At 42.5% G+C, this 22,341-nt stretch overlaps 1 protein-coding gene across 1 annotated transcript in view; it reads left to right on the top strand.

Annotated features, from left to right (window-relative positions):
• The window catches only part of ARHGEF18 (Rho/Rac guanine nucleotide exchange factor 18), a 48,987-nt gene that overhangs the window by 14,609 nt on the left and 12,037 nt on the right, over window positions 1-22,341 (top strand). Inside the window, exons 11-23 of the mRNA XM_030466350.1 lie at window positions 8,549-8,616; window positions 10,169-10,232; window positions 13,674-13,818; window positions 14,667-14,779; window positions 14,934-15,074; window positions 15,549-15,799; window positions 16,489-16,614; window positions 17,630-17,747; window positions 18,200-18,448; window positions 19,247-19,323; window positions 21,289-21,467; window positions 21,756-21,844; window positions 22,153-22,341. Coding sequence (XP_030322210.1) covers window positions 8,549-8,616; window positions 10,169-10,232; window positions 13,674-13,818; window positions 14,667-14,779; window positions 14,934-15,074; window positions 15,549-15,799; window positions 16,489-16,614; window positions 17,630-17,747; window positions 18,200-18,448; window positions 19,247-19,323; window positions 21,289-21,467; window positions 21,756-21,844; window positions 22,153-22,341 — 1,809 coding nt within the window. The remainder of the gene's footprint in view (window positions 1-8,548; window positions 8,617-10,168; window positions 10,233-13,673; window positions 13,819-14,666; window positions 14,780-14,933; window positions 15,075-15,548; window positions 15,800-16,488; window positions 16,615-17,629; window positions 17,748-18,199; window positions 18,449-19,246; window positions 19,324-21,288; window positions 21,468-21,755; window positions 21,845-22,152) is intronic.

The following is a 22,341-nucleotide window of genomic DNA, read 5'->3' as shown; positions in this document are numbered from 1 at the left end:
CTCTTATAAACATGCTTCCAGAGTTTATGCAGCAGGAGGTAGATGAGTCCCAGGAAAGCCCTGACAGGAGGGGAAGGCTCTCCAAGCAGGCTGTGCCATGGAGGTGAGCCAAGGATATGACATGGAATATGGATGGCAGTAGGATTACCTCCCTGCTAGCAACTTCAGCTTGAGCACCAGAGTAGAGATGGGTCCTCTGCATCTTCTTTAGTTGTGAATTAAATCTCTAGTACTTTATGGGAAAGACAGAGTCCTAAAGCCTTTTGGGAGCTGGGATCGACCATCGTCTTCGAAAGGAATCCTACACTCCAACCAAAGTGTTCAAGAGGCTTCAAATTCCTCTTTTTTTTTTTTTTTTAATAAGGTGTTCAAATGAATCTTTCTGAATAATACAGGCTGTGCTGGACACCAGACTGTTCACCTATCCTAGGCTAACCTTTGCTGGTTGCTCTACTTTCCAGGACTTATTTAAGGCACGTTGTGAAAAAGGTTTGGGGAACCATTTTCTTTCCCACAATGTTCCTGTGGTTAAATGGAGGACATGGGTCTCTGCAGTTTGTCAGGCAAACATCTTCCACCCATGGTGGTTTTTTATCTGTAAGCTGAGAGAGCAGAATGGCCCTTGGTTTGGTCTTGAAATTTGGTGTGAAATTCACTTCTTACTTGATATGCTTTTAGGATTCCCACTACAGCAGCAATAAGCTGATACAGGAACAATAGTTTTGGCTTGTAATAAGGAGGAGTTACTTGATTTAATTTTATTATTATTATTCTAAAATTTCTGGTCATAGCCCACACAGAGCCCTGAGTAATCTGAAAAGCAGCAGGCAAGCTGAAACTTTGCATTTCTGGAGGGAGACACAGCCGCCAAAAAGCTTCTATTTAGAGGGAGAAAAGAGGTTTGGCTGCTGTAACATGATGACAGTGATAAATGTACTGGGAGTCCCACTTGGAGTAAATGATTACTGACAGAAGTCCAAATAAAACAGGCAAAACCAGAGTGACTATGAGAGGCTGGGAGTGAGTATGGTTACAAGGGAGGCAGGATCTAAAGTAAGTGTGCAAGTGGTCTGCAGCACTGGTTTCAGAGGCAATACTTACTGTGCTAGGAGTCTGCTGACACAGAGCTGGCCAGGCTGAACTCTGGAGGTTTTAGAGAAGGAAGCTGAAGAATAGATTATTTTTAGTGCTTCTTCTTTTCTGCTTTTCACTTTTTTTTTCGTATCTGGACTTGATCTGGAACATCTCTTGTGTGTTGCTCCTTGCATTCCCTGACGAAATGTCAGAATCTTCTCCACTTAGCTTGGCAAAAGCATAAGGCTGCATGGCAGTAATCTACCCACAATTCATCCACTAAGAAATCTTTTGTTACTATGGAATTACACAGGATTAGAAAGTTGGTTCTCTTCTCTTCTTTGCAATCCAAACCTTAGCTCTGAGCTATGGAGTCTTTCAGCTGGTTGCTGTGCCAGATTTTGCACTGATTTTGTGGAGATGCCCCGGGGCCAGCTGTGCAAGCACAGCACGTTCTCTTCAGCTGTAGTTGGGCAATCTCCAATGCTTTGCTTTTATAATATAGCAAAGCACAAAGTTTGAAGTGTCTAAGGATTAATCTGTCACCAAGTGACAGCCAGCTGTTTACCCCCAAACTGCTTTATTTAATGATTATTTGACTGCAGTGCTGAGCGGCCACAATAAACAACCGGGACCTTATTGTACTTAGTCCTGAAGCAGCACAAAAGGGAACATTTTTAAAAGCTTGCAAGTATGAGATGAAGAGAAAAAAAAATAAAACTGATTTAACAGGTCACACTGTGGAAAGCAGAGGCAATATTGGTCCCATGGTAGTCTAGGATTTCAGCTCATTTCCAACCCAAACAGTGGCAGGTTCTTTCAAAGCTGAACAGGAAAGCTGTAGGGTGAATTGTCTGTCATGGAGGGTGTTGTGTTTTCAGGCAGCGTGGATGTGTGTGATTTAAAATATGACAAATTTGAGATGGAAATGAGCATTTTAAATCCTCAGAGTGAATCAGATCAGGAGGTAAGGTTAGGTTAAGATCAGGAGGTAAGGTTAGGTTAAGGTTAGATCACAAGCTCTCCCAATTTCTCCTCCCTGCAGAGCGTATTTCGGTGGCCCTGTGTTGGTATTAGGTCAAACCTATCAGGCTATCAGGGAAAAGGAATTGCTTTCCAGCAAGCAATTTAGTTATACAGGTCAGTGTGTGAATCTGATGATAGTGGAGATAATTCCCCTTTGCTGTGGTTTTTTTGTCTGCACAGGGATCATTTGCAAAGGCCTTGGCAGTCATTGCCAGCGGGACCGGGCACCCCAACCTTGCCTGGTGGGATTTGCCATAAACTCTTCAGCACATTTTGAATGGCAAATCCCACCAGGATTTTCATAACAAATCACCTACGCAGAGCACATCCAGGTCTCTGCACAAACACATGAACAACCGTGTTCAAACCATCACTTGGGATGCTACATCCCACCCGTCAAACGGCATCTTTAGTCTTTGTTCCCGGCGCTGATGGATCGCAGCATCCCTGCAGATCACTCATGGGGTGGAATATTTACATCCACCCTCAGGGGTTCAGCCTCGGGGCCGGGGACCCTCATCAGGGAGAAACCTGATGGCTCCTGACTCCATCCTGAGGAGAAAGGGCGGCATGGGGGTGGTCGCGCCTTTCTCCAGGGGAATGGCTGTGCCATCCCTCCCTGAGGGGAATGGCCGAGCTCTGTGCCCTGTGCCCTCCCTGAGGGGAACGGGCGGGCTGCACTCCCTATGTCCGGGAACGGGGCGGGATGCCCTGTGACCACCCTGAGGGGAACGGGCGGGTTCTGTGCCGTTTGCCCGGGAACGAGCGGGCTTTGAGCGCTTTGAGCCCTGTGTCCTCCCTTAGGGGAACTGGGGGGCTGCGTGCCCCGTACTCTCCCTGAGGGGAATGCCCGGGCTCTGTGCCGTGAGGGGAACGGGTGAGCTCTTCGCCCCGTCCGCACCCTGAGGGGAATGCCCGTGCCGGGGGTGGCCGTACTCTCCCTGAGGGGACCGGGCGGGCTCCGTGTCCCGTACCCTCCTAGTAGGGACCGGGCGGGCTCCGTGTCCCGTACCCTCCTAGTAGGGACCGGGCGGGCTCTGTGCTCCGTACCCTCCCTGTAGGGACCGGGCGGGCTCTGTGTCCCGTACCCTCCCTGAGGGAAGCGCCCCTCCCCTCGGCGGCCCGTGGCGCGCAGGCGCGCTGCCGCCTTTTCCTTTTGCTTCCGGGACTTTCGTTGTTGCTGTGGCGGCGGCTCCTGGGACCGAGAGTACAACCGGCGGCTCCCCGGGGAGTCCGGTAAGAGACTGGGGTGTCAGCTCGCCTGCTGCCTCCCCGAGCCTCGTTCCCCGGCTCCCCGCGCCCATTCCCCCTCCCAGCCTTAGCGAGTCTTCCCGGCTGTGGGACGCCCCCCCCCCCCCCCCCAGCCCCCATCCCTCCCTCCTTCCCCGGGGCAGTGGAAGGCCGCGGCCCGGTGACCGGCCCGGTGGTAGGGAAACGCTGCTCCCGGGGCTTCGCAGTGCTCTTGCTGAGGGTTTCGTCACTGAGGAGCTGTGGGGGGACCCTGTCCAGCAAGTCCCGCCGCGGGCAGTGACACCAGGCCGACCACCTCAGTGGAGTTTGGCCGGGGCTGCGGTTTTATCTTCCCTTTCGTGACAAATCCCGCAGGTTTTTATCGCCTTCCCAATGTTAGCAGCTCAAGGTTGAATCGAGGGGACAGGACGTGGGTGGGGAAGAACCGAGTCTGTGTCTTGGAGACCTCTTTTTGGGGCTGAAAGGTGTGGGTGATGGAGTCTGGTGTGAAACTGGTTCACTTGGTGCCACAGCTCGAGTCTCAGCATCCTTAGGAACTGAAATCCTCCACCTCCTCTTGGTTGTTTTACCCACGTAGTGTTGAGGCTGCTGCAGTGAGGAGAAAAAAAAGTCCGGGTTGTGCCTAAAAAGACCTTAAACGTGGAGCCATCAGACACTGTGTGTTGTCGTTCCACCTAATGTTTACCTATGAAATATTTTAAATACCTGTTATGGTTGTCATAGCTGCTGCTTCAGTTTTGTAGCGTTCTTGTAGAGGGGGGGAAGGGTTCAGCGTGAGAGAATTGAAATGGTACTCGTGCTTCTTTTGAGCCTGTGTGCTGATTTTACTTTGTATTGCTTTGAGAAATCAAAACATCAGCTGCTCGTTTGTTCTGGCTTGGGGTTTTTGCACTTAAAGAAAACCCCGAGGCCACCAGAACTTGCACTGCTGGCAATGACACAACCCCAGCCCCATTCATCTATCTGATATTTTGACAATCAAACCAGATGCGGGGAGAAAGTAATTATAGGTTGTTTTTTGAGACAAAGAGGCATGTTTTCAGAGGGAAGATGAAACCTGATAATTTAGTGGTGTTGCTCTCTCGTGTGGACTTATCTCTGTTTCAGAATGTGAAGTATCTCATCACCCTGCACCCTTCCAGGTTTTGGCTTCCTCTGTGTAATTAGGTGAGTTAGCAAAACAAGTAAACACGGGTCACCAAAGCCACTAGGACAAAGTTAAATCTGCTCCAAGTTCCTGAAGATACATGACCTGGCTTTACCTAATACAGAAACTTCTTCATGTTCCTCTGAAACTCCTCCTCTTTCCTGAGGAGATTTATCTCAAAGCCACTCTGCTTTTTCTGGAACGCTGTGGTTGTTAGAAATGTTTCTCAGCTGTTGTGTTGCTCTGTGTATAAATTCAGAGTTTTATACTCTGTATTCATCATTCAGACACAAGTTGTTCACTTTGTCAGTTTGAGAGAGAGGAATTACTTTGTATGGTGTAAGGGTGAGGAAAGAAGTGAGAGATTCTCTTTGCTCCCTGAAGCATCTGGTATTTGAAACCATAAAAATTATTGCTTTCACAAGAAAACAACTTTTTTCCACGGCTCTTGTTTGCTGGTTGGCTTTAACAGGTGATGAATATATCCTTAGCATTAAAATAGTGCTTGAACTCCATGTATCATTAGATGTCTGAAGGTGTCCCTGCCTGAACTTACCTGTTTTAAACATTTTTTTTCTCTTAAATCTGTCATTAAAAAGAAAAAATAATCATTTTAGAACAGTCACATTATATCTATCTGTTAGTTATAGCTGTTTGCAAATGGTCTTTTAAGGGTTATTTTATTGGGCAGCAGCGTTCCAGACCAAAGGTCAGGGTCATAATACTCATAATATCTGGTGAGTCATAGATTTGTCCTGGAATTCAATTCTGGAAGACATTTAATAGGCCATTGCCAGTGTCTGATCCACTGGATGGTATTCCAGCTGGGAGAGAAAATGTATTCACCAGCTGTTCAGCTGGGTTCATTGCCCTCTTGCCCACTGTGAATCAGTTTTAGCCTTTAGGGCTTTGTAATGGGTTGTCCAATAAAATGCTCTTTAAGTTGTAAATTGGTTTCTGTGAACCTCTGGGAAAGCATCTCATTAATAAGTGAAGTTTGTTTTGGTGTTTGTTTTTTAATTTGATTATACCAGCTATTAATTTCATTACTCTCACCTGAGAACAGGATTTTTATGATGTTTCTGAGCTTCTTGCTCTGAAATATCTTTGCTGGATGAGGCCCTTGTCAATGAGCAAGAAGCCATAGGCACTAGCAAGCATTAAGCAGGTGTAGGATAATGTGGTGCTCCCAAAACTCACTGTCTTTAAGTCCCAAACTTCTAATTTAAGCCCAGAAAGAGCCAGAGTGGGTTTACTTCATTTCCATGCTAGGTGTGGTCTCTTTAACTCTGGCAGCAGTGGTCCTGTCCCCAGGCAGTCAAGGTGACCCAAATCCTAGGTGTGTAGGCAGTTGAAGTGCTGGTCTCAGCAGCAGCCAGAGCTGCTTTCCTTCAGCACAGTCTGTGTTGAAATGAAGTTCCTTGGAGATTTTGTTTTTCCTGCCAATTTCATCTTCTTGCAGTTCCCAAGAGAGAGAGAAGACAGGGAAAGGGAAGGGAAGAGTCTGGGTAGCAGTCCTTGGAGTTTTTAGCTCTTTCTTGGACATAGCTTCTCAAATCCAATACTTCCTTGCCTTAGATGGCTCTCTGCGTTTTCTGAGGTTGTGTATTAATTATTTCCATATTATAACAACCTTCCAGAGGTATCTCTGCTCATGAATATCAGTCTCACTGTATGCAGGTTCCTGTTGCTGCCTCACTGTCCTCAGTCCCTGGTTCTTTTTGTTATTTCTTGACCCTGCAGTTCTCTAATACCCTGTTCAGAGAAGCTCCCCAGAAGAATAAAAATTCAGCAAGATATTACAGGCAGAAAAATCCAACTTACCAGTATTCAAATGCTTGTTCTCACCCCTAACTGGAGTGTACCTGGTTCAGCTCTGTCTGCAAAAATGTGTTGAGCAGGAAGAGCTCGAGCAGGTTTGGTAAAACTGGAGTATGGTTATAAAACACTTGAGTCTTCTGTCAGTTTTCAAAATTCTCCTCTCTTACACAGAGACAAAAATAAGGGCACTTGGAAATGATGAAGTTAATTGCATTTCAAATATTCTCTTGGAGAATTAAGCCCTTCAATTCAACTGCAGTTTTCTGAGGCTTTTCTGTAGCTTTTTCCTGGTTTCTAGCATGTTCTCCCGTGTTGTGTAAAGAACCTTTCAGCAGCATAGAAACTAATACACAGCTCTATTAGATATGTCAGCTGATTAAGTGAAAAATACCTACCGAGAGTGAGAGAAGCTGTTATCTTTACCAGAGCAAGTGCAGGATTTGAAAATTGAAAGCTGAGGTCCCCTTTCCAGTTAGCTAAACAAGGTGTACCCATGCTGTTGAAGCTGAATTGGCCCTGCTGATCAGTTAGAGGAAAAGAATTATCAAATGTAATCGCCAGAGATATGTAAATACCAGGGAATGTGAAGGTTGAGAAAATGTTTCTAGATGACTAAATGATTCTAGATTAATGAAGTGGATTTGTCCTGTGGGGGGGCAGTGGTTGTATCAACATCTCCCTTTATCCCTGTGTCTCCTCTGCCCTGGAGGGAACCCGTCTGGAAGCCAGACCCGAAGCCAACCCAGCTTGACGTCATGGAGAATTATTTTTTTTTTCTGTTTCCTTTTGTGTGGTGATTTTTGCCCTACAGTTTGCTCCTTTGTCTTGGGAGGAAAGGGGTTTCCATTGTCCTGGAGTTGTTTTGTTGTTGTGGTGTGTCTGTTAACAAGCTTTTCATTCTCTGGCCTTCTCAATGCCAAAATAACAAATAGATTTGTTCTCCTCAGTGTAGTTTTAGCAAGTGAATAATTTTGTTAACACTTTTATCATCTGATTGCAGGCCCACATACATTTGAAATTCAATATAGTGCCTTTTGTTTTGTTGCATGGGGTACACTATTGGTGGAAATACCACAGCTTAGAGAGAGGTTATAGGAGGTGATTGTTCTTGAGGAAGTTCTGTGTGTGGCAGGCACTCAAAGCACAGAGTTCTGCTCTTAGTTCCCACCCTTGTAGAAGCAGCATGTAACAATCTTCCAGGTCTGTGCACTCAGTCTTTCTCTCGCTCTTGATTTTATATCTTTACTTGGTCTTAAGCACAAATAAATTAATAAGCATTTTCCTCCTGTTCTAAGAGATTTCCTGTCTTTTATGGAAAACACTTAAAAGTAGCATTTTCTACATCAGACAGGAGCCTCAAAGCAGATCAGCAATCCTGGCGTCTTGGTGATAGTTCTGTTTGGATGAAGAGACCTTAAACACTTTTTCCTCTGTGCTTGAGACATAAACAGACTTTTCTCTAGCAGATACAGTGTTCATCTTTATAGTTTTGTTCTCTGTCTTTTAACAGACACTCCTGAATTATATGGAAAGAAACAAAACTGGTTTCCTTTGCTGTCTGAGTTGCTGGTGTCCTGCTTCTGCTTTTGATGAAGGATCTGGTTGTGTAGATGGGCAGAAAATATTTGACACCACCAGTTATCCTATTTTCTCAAGCAGTAGTTATTACAAGGAAAAAAAGAGATGGGATTTTAATATGCTACTAATGGGTTTTTATGCCTTTTGAGCATAAAAAGAGCTGCTTGAGTTCCTTTATTTGGAAACGTTTCCTTTGTGAAGCTAGAAAAGGGACAATGCTCAGATGGTGGTGATACTCTGATAGCTCTGTGGGGCATTTTGAACTTTATTGTCCTTACTTCAGCTCCTGCTGATGCTCTGTGTGCAGAGGCAGGAAAAGAAATTGCTGCCTTTTTGCATGGTACCAGTTTTGAGTAGAGAGAGGTGGAAACAACCTGTGCAACCAGGAGGAGAGCAGTGCTCTGGTTGAGTGGAGAGAAGGCAGAATGCTCTCAGTGCATTCAGTGCTGTCTCTTTGTGCTTGCATGTGGGAATTGCTTATCAGTGACTGAAAAAACTTGAGTATTTGGTGTAAAATCAAGTGCAGAACATGCACAAAGTTGCTCACTGAATCACCTGAGCAGTCCTACCAACATTAAGATCTTTTATGTGTTGTTCTTCCTTTCCCTGGATGGGAATGACAAGAATGATTGAAAACTTTGTGTGTTTCAGATTGTGCAGTGAATGTCCATAAGAACTGCAAGAGTTTACTGGGTGAATGCAGCAGCATCAGACCCAAGGTTGGTTTTTAAAATTTGTTCTTTTATGATACCACTGCTTGATATGGTAAGTTTAATAGAGTGCAAGCATTTTAATTTACATCAGTTGATGTAAATTGCCTAGACCAGACTCTGGCCTTACATGTTCAAGGCACTGAGTAGTTATGAACTTGTCATTCTAGTAATTTCTCACAATTAATATAAGGAATATAAAGGGAAATGTTTTATTGCTGACCTGAAAACTACTGACAATTGCTTGTGTCTGTCAGAACTGTAACTAACCCTTACAAGAATGCTCAAACCCATCCCTGTTTGGGGGAACATAATTGAATTTTATGGTGCCTCTGCTTTTTGTGTCACTGCATTTTAATTGGTTGTGCCATCTGAAAGCTGCTAGAAGAGCATGAGGGATGGAGAGGAGTTTGGGTATAAAAGTGTTGTATTATTTAGAAGCTGAGCAATGCAGAATAAGTGATTTCATTTTTGAACTGTGATGAACTTTGTCTTGCAAAGCTGCTTGGTTTTTATCTGTGTCACCATGGTACCTGTGATTGCATGTAAGGTCACAGGTTGGTTTCAGCTAGCTTTCTGTCAGGTGTTTTGTTTTTTTTTTTTCTTCTGGTATCAGTTTTGAAAATAATTTCCTCCTCCTTATAACTGATTTTACTTGAGGGAGTTTTAGTTTGCTTTAACCTGCAAGTGTTGATGATTTCAGAGACTGATAGCAGATTAGGGAGTACTATGAGGAGGAAAAAAGAGAGCAGAACAGCTCAAACCTGGGCTATTAGAGGTTAGAGGAAGTGATTTCAGCTCGTGGTGATTTAGAATGGAAGTCTTTTGAGGGCAGAAATGTTCTAGTGGGGTTTTTGATATATACTTTTAAACTTCTGGAGGCATTGTGCATTTTCTTTTTAAACCTATAAATCCACTTGCTCTGCTGCTTTCCTCTCTTTACCATCTCCCAAACTTTCTTGGTTGAATCAGACCTTACAAACCACTCCTGAAGGGAGCAAGGAGGGAGCTGTAGAACAAAGTGATGTGGGGAATGAAGTCAGAAATCAGATCCTCAAACTGAAGCAAGACTCCCCAAAAGGCTGCATTACTTATTTCATTTCTTTGTATCTTGGATAAATTGTATCCCAATGAATTGTACTCCAGTCTGAGAATGAGAAAGTTGTACAGGTTTACCAGAAATGCAGTTTTAACTGGATAAATCACAATTTTGGTTGAAACTGGCTGGTTTAACTGAACTGCACAAAAGTATAGGTGAAGACTGCATAAAGGATTTACTTTCAATTAATAAATTATCTTTGATCCTAGCATTAATTCAGCTGTAACTTCATGTTTGGTTCTGTTTCAGTCTGGTTTACACTGGTGATTTTTATACAATGTGTTAATGCTTGTTTCACTCTCCTGGAATATGAAAAAATCCAAACTGTTGCTGTGTCAAATCTTTTATGCTTTCAGCATACAGCTTCACTTACAAATAGTGCTAGATGATAGGAAAAATCTGATTCATTTTGGACAGAAAGTTTGGTCTGGATGTGTAAGAATATTGTATTTTTTCCTGTAGCAGAAAGATTTGCAGCACAGACCTTCTGGATCTCCACAGAGTTCACCCCAGTGCATTTCCCCAGGTTTGTACTAAAGAATGATTTCTGTGCTCAAGGCTTATCTGTTTGATTGTATTTTTTTTTCTTTAATATGTTTTAAAGGCAATACACAGTGTGTTATTGAAGTATAGAAAAGGTCTCTTTTAATAAGATGGCTTCATTTTTTTTTCTATTGGGAATGGCTTAGAGGCTCCTAGCAATCTCCTGTGTGTTTTTATCTCTTTATCTTTTTATTTTTCTTTATACCTTCTTGCTGTGTAACCTCAAAATATCATGGTGAAAAGGGATCAATAAGCTAGTTTTTCATTGATTGCCTATTCTCTGGCCTCTGAAAAGACTAGAACTGTGAACTTTGTTTTACATCAGATTTTCATAATTGTCTATTTAAAACTTGCCTGCAGCTAGTGGTTGCTAGAAATCTCTAAGCCAAGCTAGCACTAATGGTCTCAACATAAATCTTTATTGAAATAAAGCTGGAGAAGGGATCTGAGAGAGAAAAAAAAAATAAGAAAGAACAGCTCTATTACAGCCTAGACTTTGAAATAGCATTTTGCTGCTGGAAAAGAACCATTGTGGCCACAGGTGGAGGATTTAAATGGCATTTAAATTCATGGATGTTAGGAGGTCTGCATTAACAGACCAGGCTCCTTGACTCCCAGGTGACTGACCATGAGGAGAGCAGAATTCTTTTCTGCGTTCCAGTTGCTTTGGTGGCTGGAAGAAAGACAGTTGGCATGAATATCAGAATATTACCCTGTGTTTTTCAAATAGTTTTTGTTAGGCATCATTTGATTTGCATTACAAAGTGTACTCCTTTATGAAGTACCAAGACGTAGCATGAAGGGGATAATTGTTGTAAGAAGCTAAGTGGCTGTTTGCATTACCAAGAATGGTTTTCTGTGCATTTAGGGGGGAAAGTGCAGAGACTAAAATAGCAAACAATAAGGAATAATGAAAATAGGAAAATTTGGCTGTAGGGCTGGTCGTTGAAACAGCTCTGTGGTACACAGTCTGGTCTGGTGTGATAGGTTAACAGTGATCAATACAGCCTCTCAGCAGTGTGCAGACAGTGCTAATTGAACACAGAAAATGGGTTTTTGTTGGTGCAGACTCTGCTAGGCAGCCAGTACTTATTTTCCATAGTCAAAAGCAGAAGCTGGAAGTTGAAAGAACAGCTTAACAGCACGGGAGTTGTGTGGCTGTACCCACAGTTTAACTGCAGGCTGCAGTACCCAGCAAAAACCCCAAAAGATACTGGAGCACCATAAAAGAGAAACACCTTTAAAGAAAGGTACAAACTGTGTTGGTTGTGTCCCCCCATCCCTCTCCCCATGTTTTGCCTCTGGAGGTTTTTTAGATTTGGCCTGCAGTTGTGAAACAGAACTTTATGTTCTTGGCTTGTGGAGCACAGAAAGAGAACCTGATGATGATTACAGTACTTCCCCAAAGGGAAACGGGAGGATATTTATTATTAAGCTTTTGTTTAAGCAATACACCTTTATAAATCTTGTCAGTGTCTGCTTAGTTTGCTCTTTTGGAGGCTTTGGAGCTCATCAATTGGAGATGGAATCATAGAATGGTTTGGGTTGGAAGGGACCTTCAAGATAACCCAGTTCCAACCCCCTGCATGGGCAGGGACACCTCCCACCAACCCAGGTTGCTCCAAGCCCCATCCAACCTGACCTTCTAGGGAGAGGACAGCCACAAGTTCCTTGGGCAACTGTTCCAGTGTCCCACCACCCTCAAATTAAAGATTTTTTTCCTAATGTCCAACCTAAATCTCCCCTTTTCAAGTTTGAAACTGTTTCCCCTTGTCCTTTGACTACACCCCCATGTCCAAAGCCCTCCCCCAGTTTTCTTGTAGCCCCTTCAGATATTGGAAGGTTGTTCTAAGGTCACCTGGGAGCCTCCTCTTCTCCAGGCTGAACAACCCCAAATTCCTCAGCCTGGCAGAGGACTCAGTTTACTCACTTTGTTGTAGACTGAGAACACTCTGTGTGTTGCCAAGAGGTTTCCAACTCAAGGGTATTTCCATCAGGAAAAGATTCAGTGATATAATTTTGATTAAATGTCATTGATGAAATGCTCCATGAAGCCCTAATATTGTTCTGCTCAACTGCTTCAAGGACAGTGAAATGAGAGACAAGCAGATGTAGCAGAGGGGATATCAGGAAATGTGGAAAAACCTGTTTTCTGAGAGGAAATACCTTGATTTAGCTGTGTGTGACTGAGCAAGGCAGAAGCAGAGGGAGAGATGATGATTGTTGGTGAAGGTACAGCAAGGAGTGCAGAGTAATAAAGGGGAACTCATGGGGATGGGTGGGCACCAGTGTTTTTACAAGAAACCCTGTAAATTGGGGTGCATAAACCTTGGCTGGGAACTGGAGAGCCTCTTGAACCACCACAGCAGTGTGGTCCTGAAGCAGCCTCCCAGACACAGTCCTGGATGAGGAGTTGGGTTTGGATATGAGGCAAAACTTCCTCACAGTGGCAAGAGTCCTGGGTTCAAGGAGCCACAAGAACTCTTCCACTCCCATGTCCTTAAAAGCACTTTGAAGAAACAGCAGCTGCAGACCTTGTCAGTGAAAAGTTTTAAAGGTTCTCTGGCTGATTCTTCATCTCTGACTTCCCTGGAGTTCCTTTTTTTAAAAGGATGTATTTTGTCTCTTCTTCCATATCATTCATTGCAGACATTAGTGCTAAATAATTGTCTCCATTTATTATAAATCTATTACAGGCTTCCATGTACTGTGTAATAATGATTAAGGTTTTAAATAGCTTTACAGTTCACAGTCTGCCTAGATTTAAAAAGCATTAAAAAGCTGCAGTATTAAAATTAAATTTAGCTCTGATACCTATTACATTTGGTGTGTGTGCATGCACATATAAAACCTCTGTGTAGCAATAGGCATTGCAAAGAACTTGTGGGCTTTCTGTGATCTCAGCTTTTTCTTGTTTGCCATGAAATGTTCTGTGCCCTTATACGGTAGGGTGTGAATAATTGTGTGTAGGTTCTGGTGTTTTACTAAAGGAGAAGATACTTTGCAATTTCCACACTAAATGGGCACAGTAGGGACCAATTTCCTGCACTTCAGACCTGCTGATTTAGCCAATACAGTAAGTTAAGTGGCAGCTTTACATTTCTAGAAGGATCACAGGTAGTATAAAAACGCTGCATCTCTGGGGCCACTTTCCTGTGCCAAGTCTGAGGGCAGCCAGTGGTGAGCATGGGGAATACAAATTCAAAAAGCAGCGGCAGGAGCAATGCGATCCCAGCTCCTCCTGAGCTCTCTTTTTGTGGTTCCTTTTCAAGGAAATGGAATGAGAATGTTTTTCTGGACAACGAGCTCTTGACCTCCAAGATCCTCTCCGTCCTCCGCCCGCATTCAGAGAGAGGGCTGAGAGCAGGGGAGCTGCAGTGTACACCTCATTTTCTGAGCACCAATTCCATTTTTGCCTCTTTAGCAGCTTCTCTGAAGGAGCAGCCCCGAAGTCTCCTCCTGGGACCTGATGGCACCCCAGTACTCCCACGGAATCTCGGAATGACTATCACCCAAAGAGGAAATTCTCAGTCTCCATTGAATACTGCTGGAGCTGTTCATAAATTTGGGTAAGTAAATTGCTTTTCTCCTCATTCAGGGTTTTTCTGTTGCTTCCCCCCCCCCCCCCCCTTTCCCCCAACACCCCCCAAAAAACCCCATGAAAACAAAAGCAATTACAGAACTGAAGGAAGAGCTGGCATTGATTTTTAAACTCAAAAGATATTCATAGAGCTTTTAAGGCTGAAATTAATTTTGAATATCTCCTGAACAGTAATCTATAGTTTAAAAATTTACATCACCTTGTCTTTCGTGGTCCAATCCAATCCAATAATCTCTAATTAGGATTATTAAACCTAATAATCCAAGAATCCAGTCTCTATCCAATAAAAGATACCATAAAAATAAGGCTGTGTTTGCATGTCTCTGTCTAGGTTATGTTTTTTATAGGCACATTTGTCTTCAGACAATTCAGTCATTTCTTCTGAGTTCAGTTATTCTAGGTTGTGCTAGTTCTGGCAAGTGTAGGAGACAGCAGGGTTTTAAATTGCAGGGTGCCTTGATTAAAATAGTAGACAAATTCAAAGCTACCTGCTGTTTTAAGTAGTTGTTTACTTTTTTTGTGCCACATTTATGCTCCCTTCTCAGTGAAAGTGCCCTTTGTACTCTGAACTGGCTGTGGCTTGTCACCAGGTGATGTCTTTTTAAAATATCATACAAGAAGCTGCATACTTGCTCATGCTGCTGTTATTAAAACTGTAATATTGCAGTGGTGGAGCTGCTAAATTGACTTGCACTATAGTTTAGAATAAAGATGGTTGTTAAAGGAGTTGGTTTTTTGGTTTATTTTGCTCAAGAAACTTAAAGAATTGTTAATGTTCTGGTTTGGTCCCTTGGTCTGATTTCTTTGGCCATTTAGACTGATTTCACGAGACATGGATGAAGGAGATTCAGGATTTATAAAATTTAAGCAGACTTCAGATGATGTTGTCTCACTTGCATCTACAACAGCAGACTCCACTTTTCTGGAAGGTATGGAATTTCTGTGCTTTTCTGGGTTTTTATGTAATTCCTTACACAATCTTAAAGCATGTTTTCTCTTTTGTTGTTGTTTAATGATGGTAATGAAGGATGCAGTGGGAAACAAATTTAATAACAACTAAAATTGAATGTGCTTTTGGTCTAGATGCATATTTCACATCCCTCCGAAGTGAAATAGAAACAGATGCTCATGAGTTTGAGGCAGAGTCTTGGAGTCTTGCAGTGGAGCAGTCTTATGCAAAAAGACAAAAGAAAGAAGTTATAAAAAGGCAAGATGTCATTTATGGTAAGAGCATTTGCTGGGTTTGGTATTCTTACAGCTTTTTCTATTTCATAGTGCCACTGTTTTGAAAGGAAGCAGGAATCATTCTCTTTATTGGCACCCACTTTGAGGTGTGCTTGAGAACTAAAACTGAGTGAAGATTCTGAAGTCTGTTACCTGTGTTAGTCTGCACCAATACTCCTCCTTTTACTGATTTTAAGCAACCCATAGTTTCCAGTATGCCTTGTGTAAAGAGCAGAGCCCAGCTATAGAATTAGGGAATAGCTCATCTGCAACTGGAAGAGGTTGTTCCACAAACAGGGACAGTCACTGCTTGGTGGGGACATTAATAGAGCAAATTTAGGTGCTTCTGAGGGATGCAAAGACTGTAGTGAAGAAGAAGGTGCTGCAAAAGGTGGTGGCTTCCAGAGCCTGCTCTTCTGTATCTCACCAGTTGTTGACTTATTTATTTTTTTTCTTTTATTTCCCCTTACCCAGAACTAATGCAGACTGAAATGCACCACGTCAGGACCCTGAAGATAATGCTGAAGGTTTACTCCAAAGCCATGAGAGAAGAACTGCAGTTCCCAAATGCAGTCATCAACAAGCTCTTCCCCTGTGTGGATGAGCTCCTGGAGATGCATGGGCAATTCCTGCTCCAGTTAAAGGAGAGACGAAAGGAATCTTTGGAAGAAGGCAGTGACCAAAATTATATAATCCAGAACATTGGAGACCTCTTGATAAAACAGGTGTGAATTAAATTCTACCAACCTTGTTGACCCTGTAAATTTTTATGTGAAGTCTGATTTAATACTGGATTTTTCTTCCCAGTGTAATGTGGGAGAGACTCCCAGCAGCACATCTGGCCCCAGATAAAATGAAATGTTCATTAGAAGTTCTCTGGGCCATGTGCATGTACACCTGGTGAAATATGTGCCTGCAGATGGGTTGGTTCTATTTTTCATCTGTCCCAAAAGTAAAGGAACACATTTCTGGTGTCCATCCCAATTGTGACTCTCCTGCATTTAATGCTGAGCTTCTTCATTCTGACCTTTTTTTAATTGCAGTAAAGATTCTCTGAACTAATTACAGCTTTTGCACCCACTCTGGTGTGGAGTAGATGCAACCATTTCTTTCATATGGTGACCTGGTTTTTTGCCCTTCACCTTTTTACAGCTCTCTGGGTTTTTTTTTAAGTGCAGAGGCCCAGAAATCTTTTCAAAACTGTCACAATGATAACCATCATTTCCTCTTTAGTTGTTTTGTGGTATTCCAAGCTCTCAGATATCACACTGCATAAATCTCTCATTTCTGGAACAGAAGAAATTGGTATATTAAATGTCTCAGTAGTCAGTTACCATAAACCCATGTTAAACCTGAGTCTTGCAGTTGGAGGTAGGTTTACTCTTAATGATTTATGGTTTATATTTCCAATTAGTTTTCAGGTGAAAATGGGGAGAGAATGAAAGAAAAATACGGTGTGTTCTGTTGTGGACACAATGAAGCTGTTAGCCACTATAAAGACCTTCTCCAAAGCAATAAGAAGTTCCAAAACTTAATAAAGGTAAACAACAACCAGAAGTCTCCCATTTTGACTCTGCAAAATGGACTTGACCACCTTAGGTTTTGTTTTTCACTTGAAGATCTCCTAAATGTGAATGAGCAGGGCTAGAGGGGTAATCTCCTTATTTGATGGGTGGTTTGCTTCCTGTGTTTTGGATCTTTTGAGCTGCCTGGACACAAAGCCACAATTGGCAGGTGTTAAATTTGAGGCAGGCTCTTGAGGGACTGGGGAATAATGGGATGTTTTGTTCCTGGCTCTGTCACTGAGCTCTGTCACTGCCCTGCTGCATCAACATCTTTGTAAAATGGCTGGATTAAGAAATTAAAACAATGGTAAATGCTGTTGGTGAACTACTATAGGAAAACCCAGGAATTCTTAGCCTAGTTTTGCCCACTATGTACCAAAGCCAGCAGCTTGGCTCCAGGCTGGTTTGTTCACTCTCTTGTGCAATGAATTCAGGGCTGTGGAAGGGCAACGTGGAAGTTGTAACCTGAATCTCAGGTGGCATTGCACAGCCCTGAATATTCTCATTTTCCAGTCACCTGTAAGTGATACTGTGTGAACTTTCCAACAGGGCTCTAGACTTTCAGCTCTGAACTAGGTGTCTTTAAAAGGGAGAAGGCTTCGTTTTCAAGGAGCTAAAGAAGTTTTTTAAATATATCTTCTCAGTCATAGAAATGTTTTTGTTGGAAAAGCCAAGGCCACCATTAACCCATGTCCCTTAGCACCACATCTCCACAGCTTTGTAACCCCTCCAGGCATGGAGACTCCACCCCTGCTCTGGGCAGCCTGGGCCAGAGCCTGACAACCCTTTTTAGGAAGAAATCATTCCTAATATCCAAATCTTTAAAATCCTTTTGGTTACAGAAGTTTGGCTTTAGTAAAATGGAGGCGGCTGATTTTGTGGTGCTGTGCCAAAGGGTACCAAGGGGTTTTGGGACAGCGTGTGACTGGAGAGGTGAGGGAGGAGAGCAGGAGATAACAGTGGGTGTGATGGGACTGTCCTGTTTTCTAGAAAATTGGCAACTGTTCCATCGTGAGGAGGCTGGGTGTCCAGGAGTGCATCCTTCTGGTGACACAGCGCATCACCAAGTACCCGGTCTTGGTGGATCGTATTATCCAGAATACAGAAGGTAGGGTGGTGACTCCTTCCTAGAACCTCCCCTGTTTCTTTCTCCTCTGTTTTGTGTGTTCCTTCCTCAGATGAGGGTCAGGTTTTCTCACTCCCTTCTTCCCTGAACGTGCCATTTTAGATGCAGATCCCTCATCGGAGGGTCAAGAGCAGTGTTCATGAAGTCTGCAACTACAAAACCATAGTGGTTAAGCCTGTCAGTTCATTAAAGGTTTAGAGCTTTAGGATATTTTCTTTTTAAGCTTTAGGATATTTTCTTTTTAAGCTTTAGGATATTTTCTTTTTAAGCTTTAGGATATTTTCTTTTTAAGCTTTAGGATATTTTCTTTTCAAGCTTTAGGAAACACTGCTAAATGTTCAGGGTGGAACGTCCTCATTCAAATATGTTTGGGTGTCTCAGATCTTTCATTCCAGAGTTGAAAAATATGACTGATGGCTACTCTTTTCTTTTAGCTGGAACCAGAGATCATGAAGAGTTGACCCAGGCCCTCAGTTTAATTAAGGACACAATCACTCATGTAGATGCTATGGTCAATGAGTGTGAGAAGGGGCAACGCCTTAAAGAGATTATGCACAAAATGGAACTCAAATCATCTGGGAAATGCAAGAATGGGCTTTTCTTCCGGAAGGATGACATGGGACAGAGGAGACTTCTCCTGGATGGGATGCTGTACTGGAAAGCTGCATCAGGGAGACTCAAAGGTAGAGGACCAGGAAGGGGAAAAAATACAACTAGAAAACAAGATTTTTCATACTTTTTTTTTTTTAGTAACTGTTTATTACCAATCAATTGAGTAGATGACAAGTAACCTGCTTGTTTAATAGAATATTGGAGGAAATAGCACTTGTTCTATTCTTGGCTTGTCCAATAAGCATCTCTATAATGCATGCCAAGTTCCTTATGCTGTTTGCTTATTATCTGCCTGATCTGCTTTCCAATTCAAAAGGGAGGTCTTTAGAGAGATGACAAAGCTTTGAGTCATCCTGACTTAGTCTCCTGTGGAAAGGCATTATCTTGTGCAAGCTGAACTTCACACTTGTAAAGATTGTGTTGTGTCAGCCCCATGGGCACCTTCCTTCTGCATGAAGTCTGTTGTGCCAGAAAATCAAAGCAGAGTCCTATCAGTGGCTGTTTTATCACACAAGTGTTGGAGGAGAAGCTTCCATGGCACATAAAAGGCAACCAAGAGTAGGTGGCTCTATGGACATCTGCAGTTCAGCAGAATCTGCTGTTGAGGGAGACATGTTCCCTCATGAGTGCTGGAACTGAGGGGTGGGATGGATGGCAGGGTTGATGTTCTCAAGCTTGAGCTCAGCTCTGTTTGCATTGTGCTGGTTCCACATGGCTGCAGACTCTCTGGACAGCTCAAGTGACAGGCAGGAGCAGCCCCAATGCTGCAAATGTTGATGTGCTGTTCCTGGCCCACAGGAAATTTAAGTCAAGTGATTTCTGAGTTTTTACCAGTCCTTCTTTTTTTCTTCTGTTTGTTGTCACTGTAGATATTCTGGCAGTCCTGTTAACTGATGTACTGTTACTCTTGCAAGAAAAGGACCAAAAATATACATTTGCATCAGTGGTAGGTATTATTCTTCTCCTTTACTACATTTACTCTAAGTATTTATGAAAGTGACAGTGTTCAGAAGAAATACAGTTAGAAGCATGAGGTACATGTTATGGTAGGCTCAAAAGGAAAAATCAAGTTAATAAACCAGCCAGCTATTATAAAAATCTCTTCCTTTGAAGCAGTTCTGGTGATGGTTGAATCCCTCCTGCTCTCTTAGTGCAAAATAGTTTTCCCTTCCATCAGCCAGTTCTAGCTGCAACATCTCCTGTGGTTTTTCTGCTGCCTGAGTGTGTTCTGAGGTTCATTTCTCTTTTTTTTTTTTTGTGCTGTGACTTTCTCTTTTAGTGAAATTTGTTAGGCTGCTGTTTTCTGTATCTTAAACATGCTAGAACTGTGCTTTGCAAAGCACTTGCAAATAAACTCTGCTTCTGCTTGTTAATGTGCAGGGAAAGAATCTTCCTTTTTGGTTAGGGGTGTGCTAACCAGGGTGATAGTAGCCTAAGATTTCCTGGAGGCAGAGAACCTTCCTGAAGTCCATGCAATAAGCACTAAATGCAGATGTAATTACTGCAGCACTCTGGAACACTCAGTGGATCTACTTGCTTTTCCAGGACATTTCCACAGGTATCCTCAGAGCAGTTAATTGTGTACATTTTGTCCTGATCTACCTCAGTTCAGGCTGTAAGAGAACCAATAACAGAGAAATTATTTTTTTTATATAATTGCTTTCTTGGATGTTTTTTGTGGTTGTTTTTGTTTTGGTTTTTTTAAGACATTAATGTTAGAGCTGAAATCTAATGGCAAAACCTATTTTGGTAACCTCAGGGCTATAAAAACCACTTCTCCAATTGCCTTTTTTCTAATGCACAGGATGGGGATACTTTGACAAACCAGGCTGGCTGGATGTTGGTTGCTCTTGAACAGCACTGGGGAATCTTTGAACAGCAGCTGATTTTATGCCATTGCCTCTGATAGGTTCATTCTGCCCTGCTTTCCAAAATGCAGAGAAAACACTGTTAGTGTTCTGTGTCTCAAAGTGGGGCAGTTTTCCATATGGATGCCTTGAAATAAGTGTGAGCAGCTTACAGCCAAGCTGAAGCATTGATCCCAAGAAATAAAATCCATGGTTTTAGTCAGGATAGCTATTCCACTCCAAGGTCATGCCCTGGGTTAGATGTCCACAAGGAAATTCTCCTCTTTGTGAGCACAGATCCCCAGAAGCTGATCTCTGCTACATGGTGGGGTTTTCCCCCCCAGAACCACACTCTGCAGTTATAGACTGATCCATTTTTTTTGCATCTTGATGTGTTTACAGTTTATTTAAAATTCAGATTGCACTTCTCTGTAGGTAAATGAAGTGATAGGTGCAAAATGCATCTGCTTGGTGATTCTGTTTTTCCAGTGACCTCTGTTCATGGCTTGAGTTGCAGCTCAGAGGAGCTGCCAAAACCTGGAGCTCCTGGTGGCTGCTTCACCCTTAATTTTCCTTATTGTCACTCTAGATTTTTCTGTGAAGGTTCAGCACTTACAGAGAGCTGTTTTCTTCTGGAGAAGATCTTTCTAGGCTGCATATATTGCCTTGTGCTGTGTAAAGGTTCCTGGTAACTAATACCCCTTCTTTAAATTTATTTTCATTGCAAAGACTGACAGCTAATCCACTTAATCCTTAATTATGCAGTGTACAATCTGTCACCTTATTTTGTTATTCACAGGGCCTGATGGCATGTTGGAACACCTCTGTGTCATGGTTTTATTTCTTTTCTAGCCAACTTGGAACTCCTAGCCCTTCCTTTTGTTCTCTCTTTTTACTTCCCACGTGTCAATATTTTTTCTTGTTCCAGTTTTGGGCTGGTGTCTCATTGTTGTGCTGTTATAGCTCATGGTGCCCTGTAGAAGCAGGGGATGGAGGGAGCTGAGAAACACAAACCTTAATGAATGTTGATAATAGAGTGGGATAAATGATGTTTTGTTTTGCAGGACTCTAAGCCACCAGTTATCTCGTTGCAAAAGTTGATTGTGAGAGAGGTTGCTAATGAGGAAAAGGCAATGTTCTTAATCAGTGCTTCCTTAAAAGGACCAGAAATGTATGAAATTCACACTGGCTCCAAAGAGGAGAGGAATTCCTGGATGGCACACATCCGCAGAGCTGTGGAAAGGTAATTTATGAGTGAAGACCAGAGGGATTTCTTGTCTATCAGTCTTCTGTTTGCAGGACTCAGGTGTAAATGTATTGTAAAAATCCATTTGACTCTGTCTAAACTTTCTTCCTAAGACTGAAGTCTGTGATTCTGTTTGTGTTAGTTGGGAAGAAGCTGCTTGTAAAGATAAAGTAAACAACAGCCAAACAGTTTATTCATCTTCTTTTTAGAAAATAAACCAAAAAAATTGGTTTTAAGTTATCCAATATGTAAATCAACCTTCAGTCTGTCTCCTCCTTTGTATAGCTGTCCTGATGAAGAAGGAGGAACATTTAATGAACCTGAAACAGAGAGGAGGCTGGCTGAAGCAAGAGCTAAGTTAAAAGATTTTCAAGGTAATTACTTAATTATATATTCCATGAACTGCTTCTCAGCATCACTTGTGATTTATGACTTTTATTCTTTTTATCACATGATGTGCTCAAGTGTCTCCTTCAAAAGTCTTTCAATGTAGTGCAAGATTATGTAGAAATAGTTAAATAAGTCAGATAAGCTTTGGGTGCTGTTTGAGTCTTCCCCTTAACTGTTAATTACATCTCTGCATTTGATGCTGTGGCCATAAAATGAATAATCAGCTTCCAAGTTGGCTGTTAAGCTCTTAGGGTGATTAGGAAAGCCAAACTGAGTTTGTTTCTTCCTTTAGAGCGTTTGAACATGAAAGATGAGCTGATTCTTCAAAGTCTGACTGAGAAGCAGCAGATTTATCTGGAAATGTCTGAGATGAATGGGTTTGAAGACCATTCCCAAGGATCCAGATCTAGGCTGCTTCTTCGGGGAGATATCTCAGAAAATGTGAATGGAGAGGAGATTTTGAAGTCTGCAGTGACAGAAG

Source organism: Calypte anna, chromosome 28 (genome assembly GCF_003957555.1).
Source record: "Calypte anna isolate BGI_N300 chromosome 28, bCalAnn1_v1.p, whole genome shotgun sequence".
Taxonomy (NCBI): domain Eukaryota; kingdom Metazoa; phylum Chordata; class Aves; order Apodiformes; family Trochilidae; genus Calypte; species Calypte anna.
The sequence above is the reverse complement of the archived record's forward strand: the minus strand, read 5'-3'. Positions and strand labels throughout refer to the sequence as shown.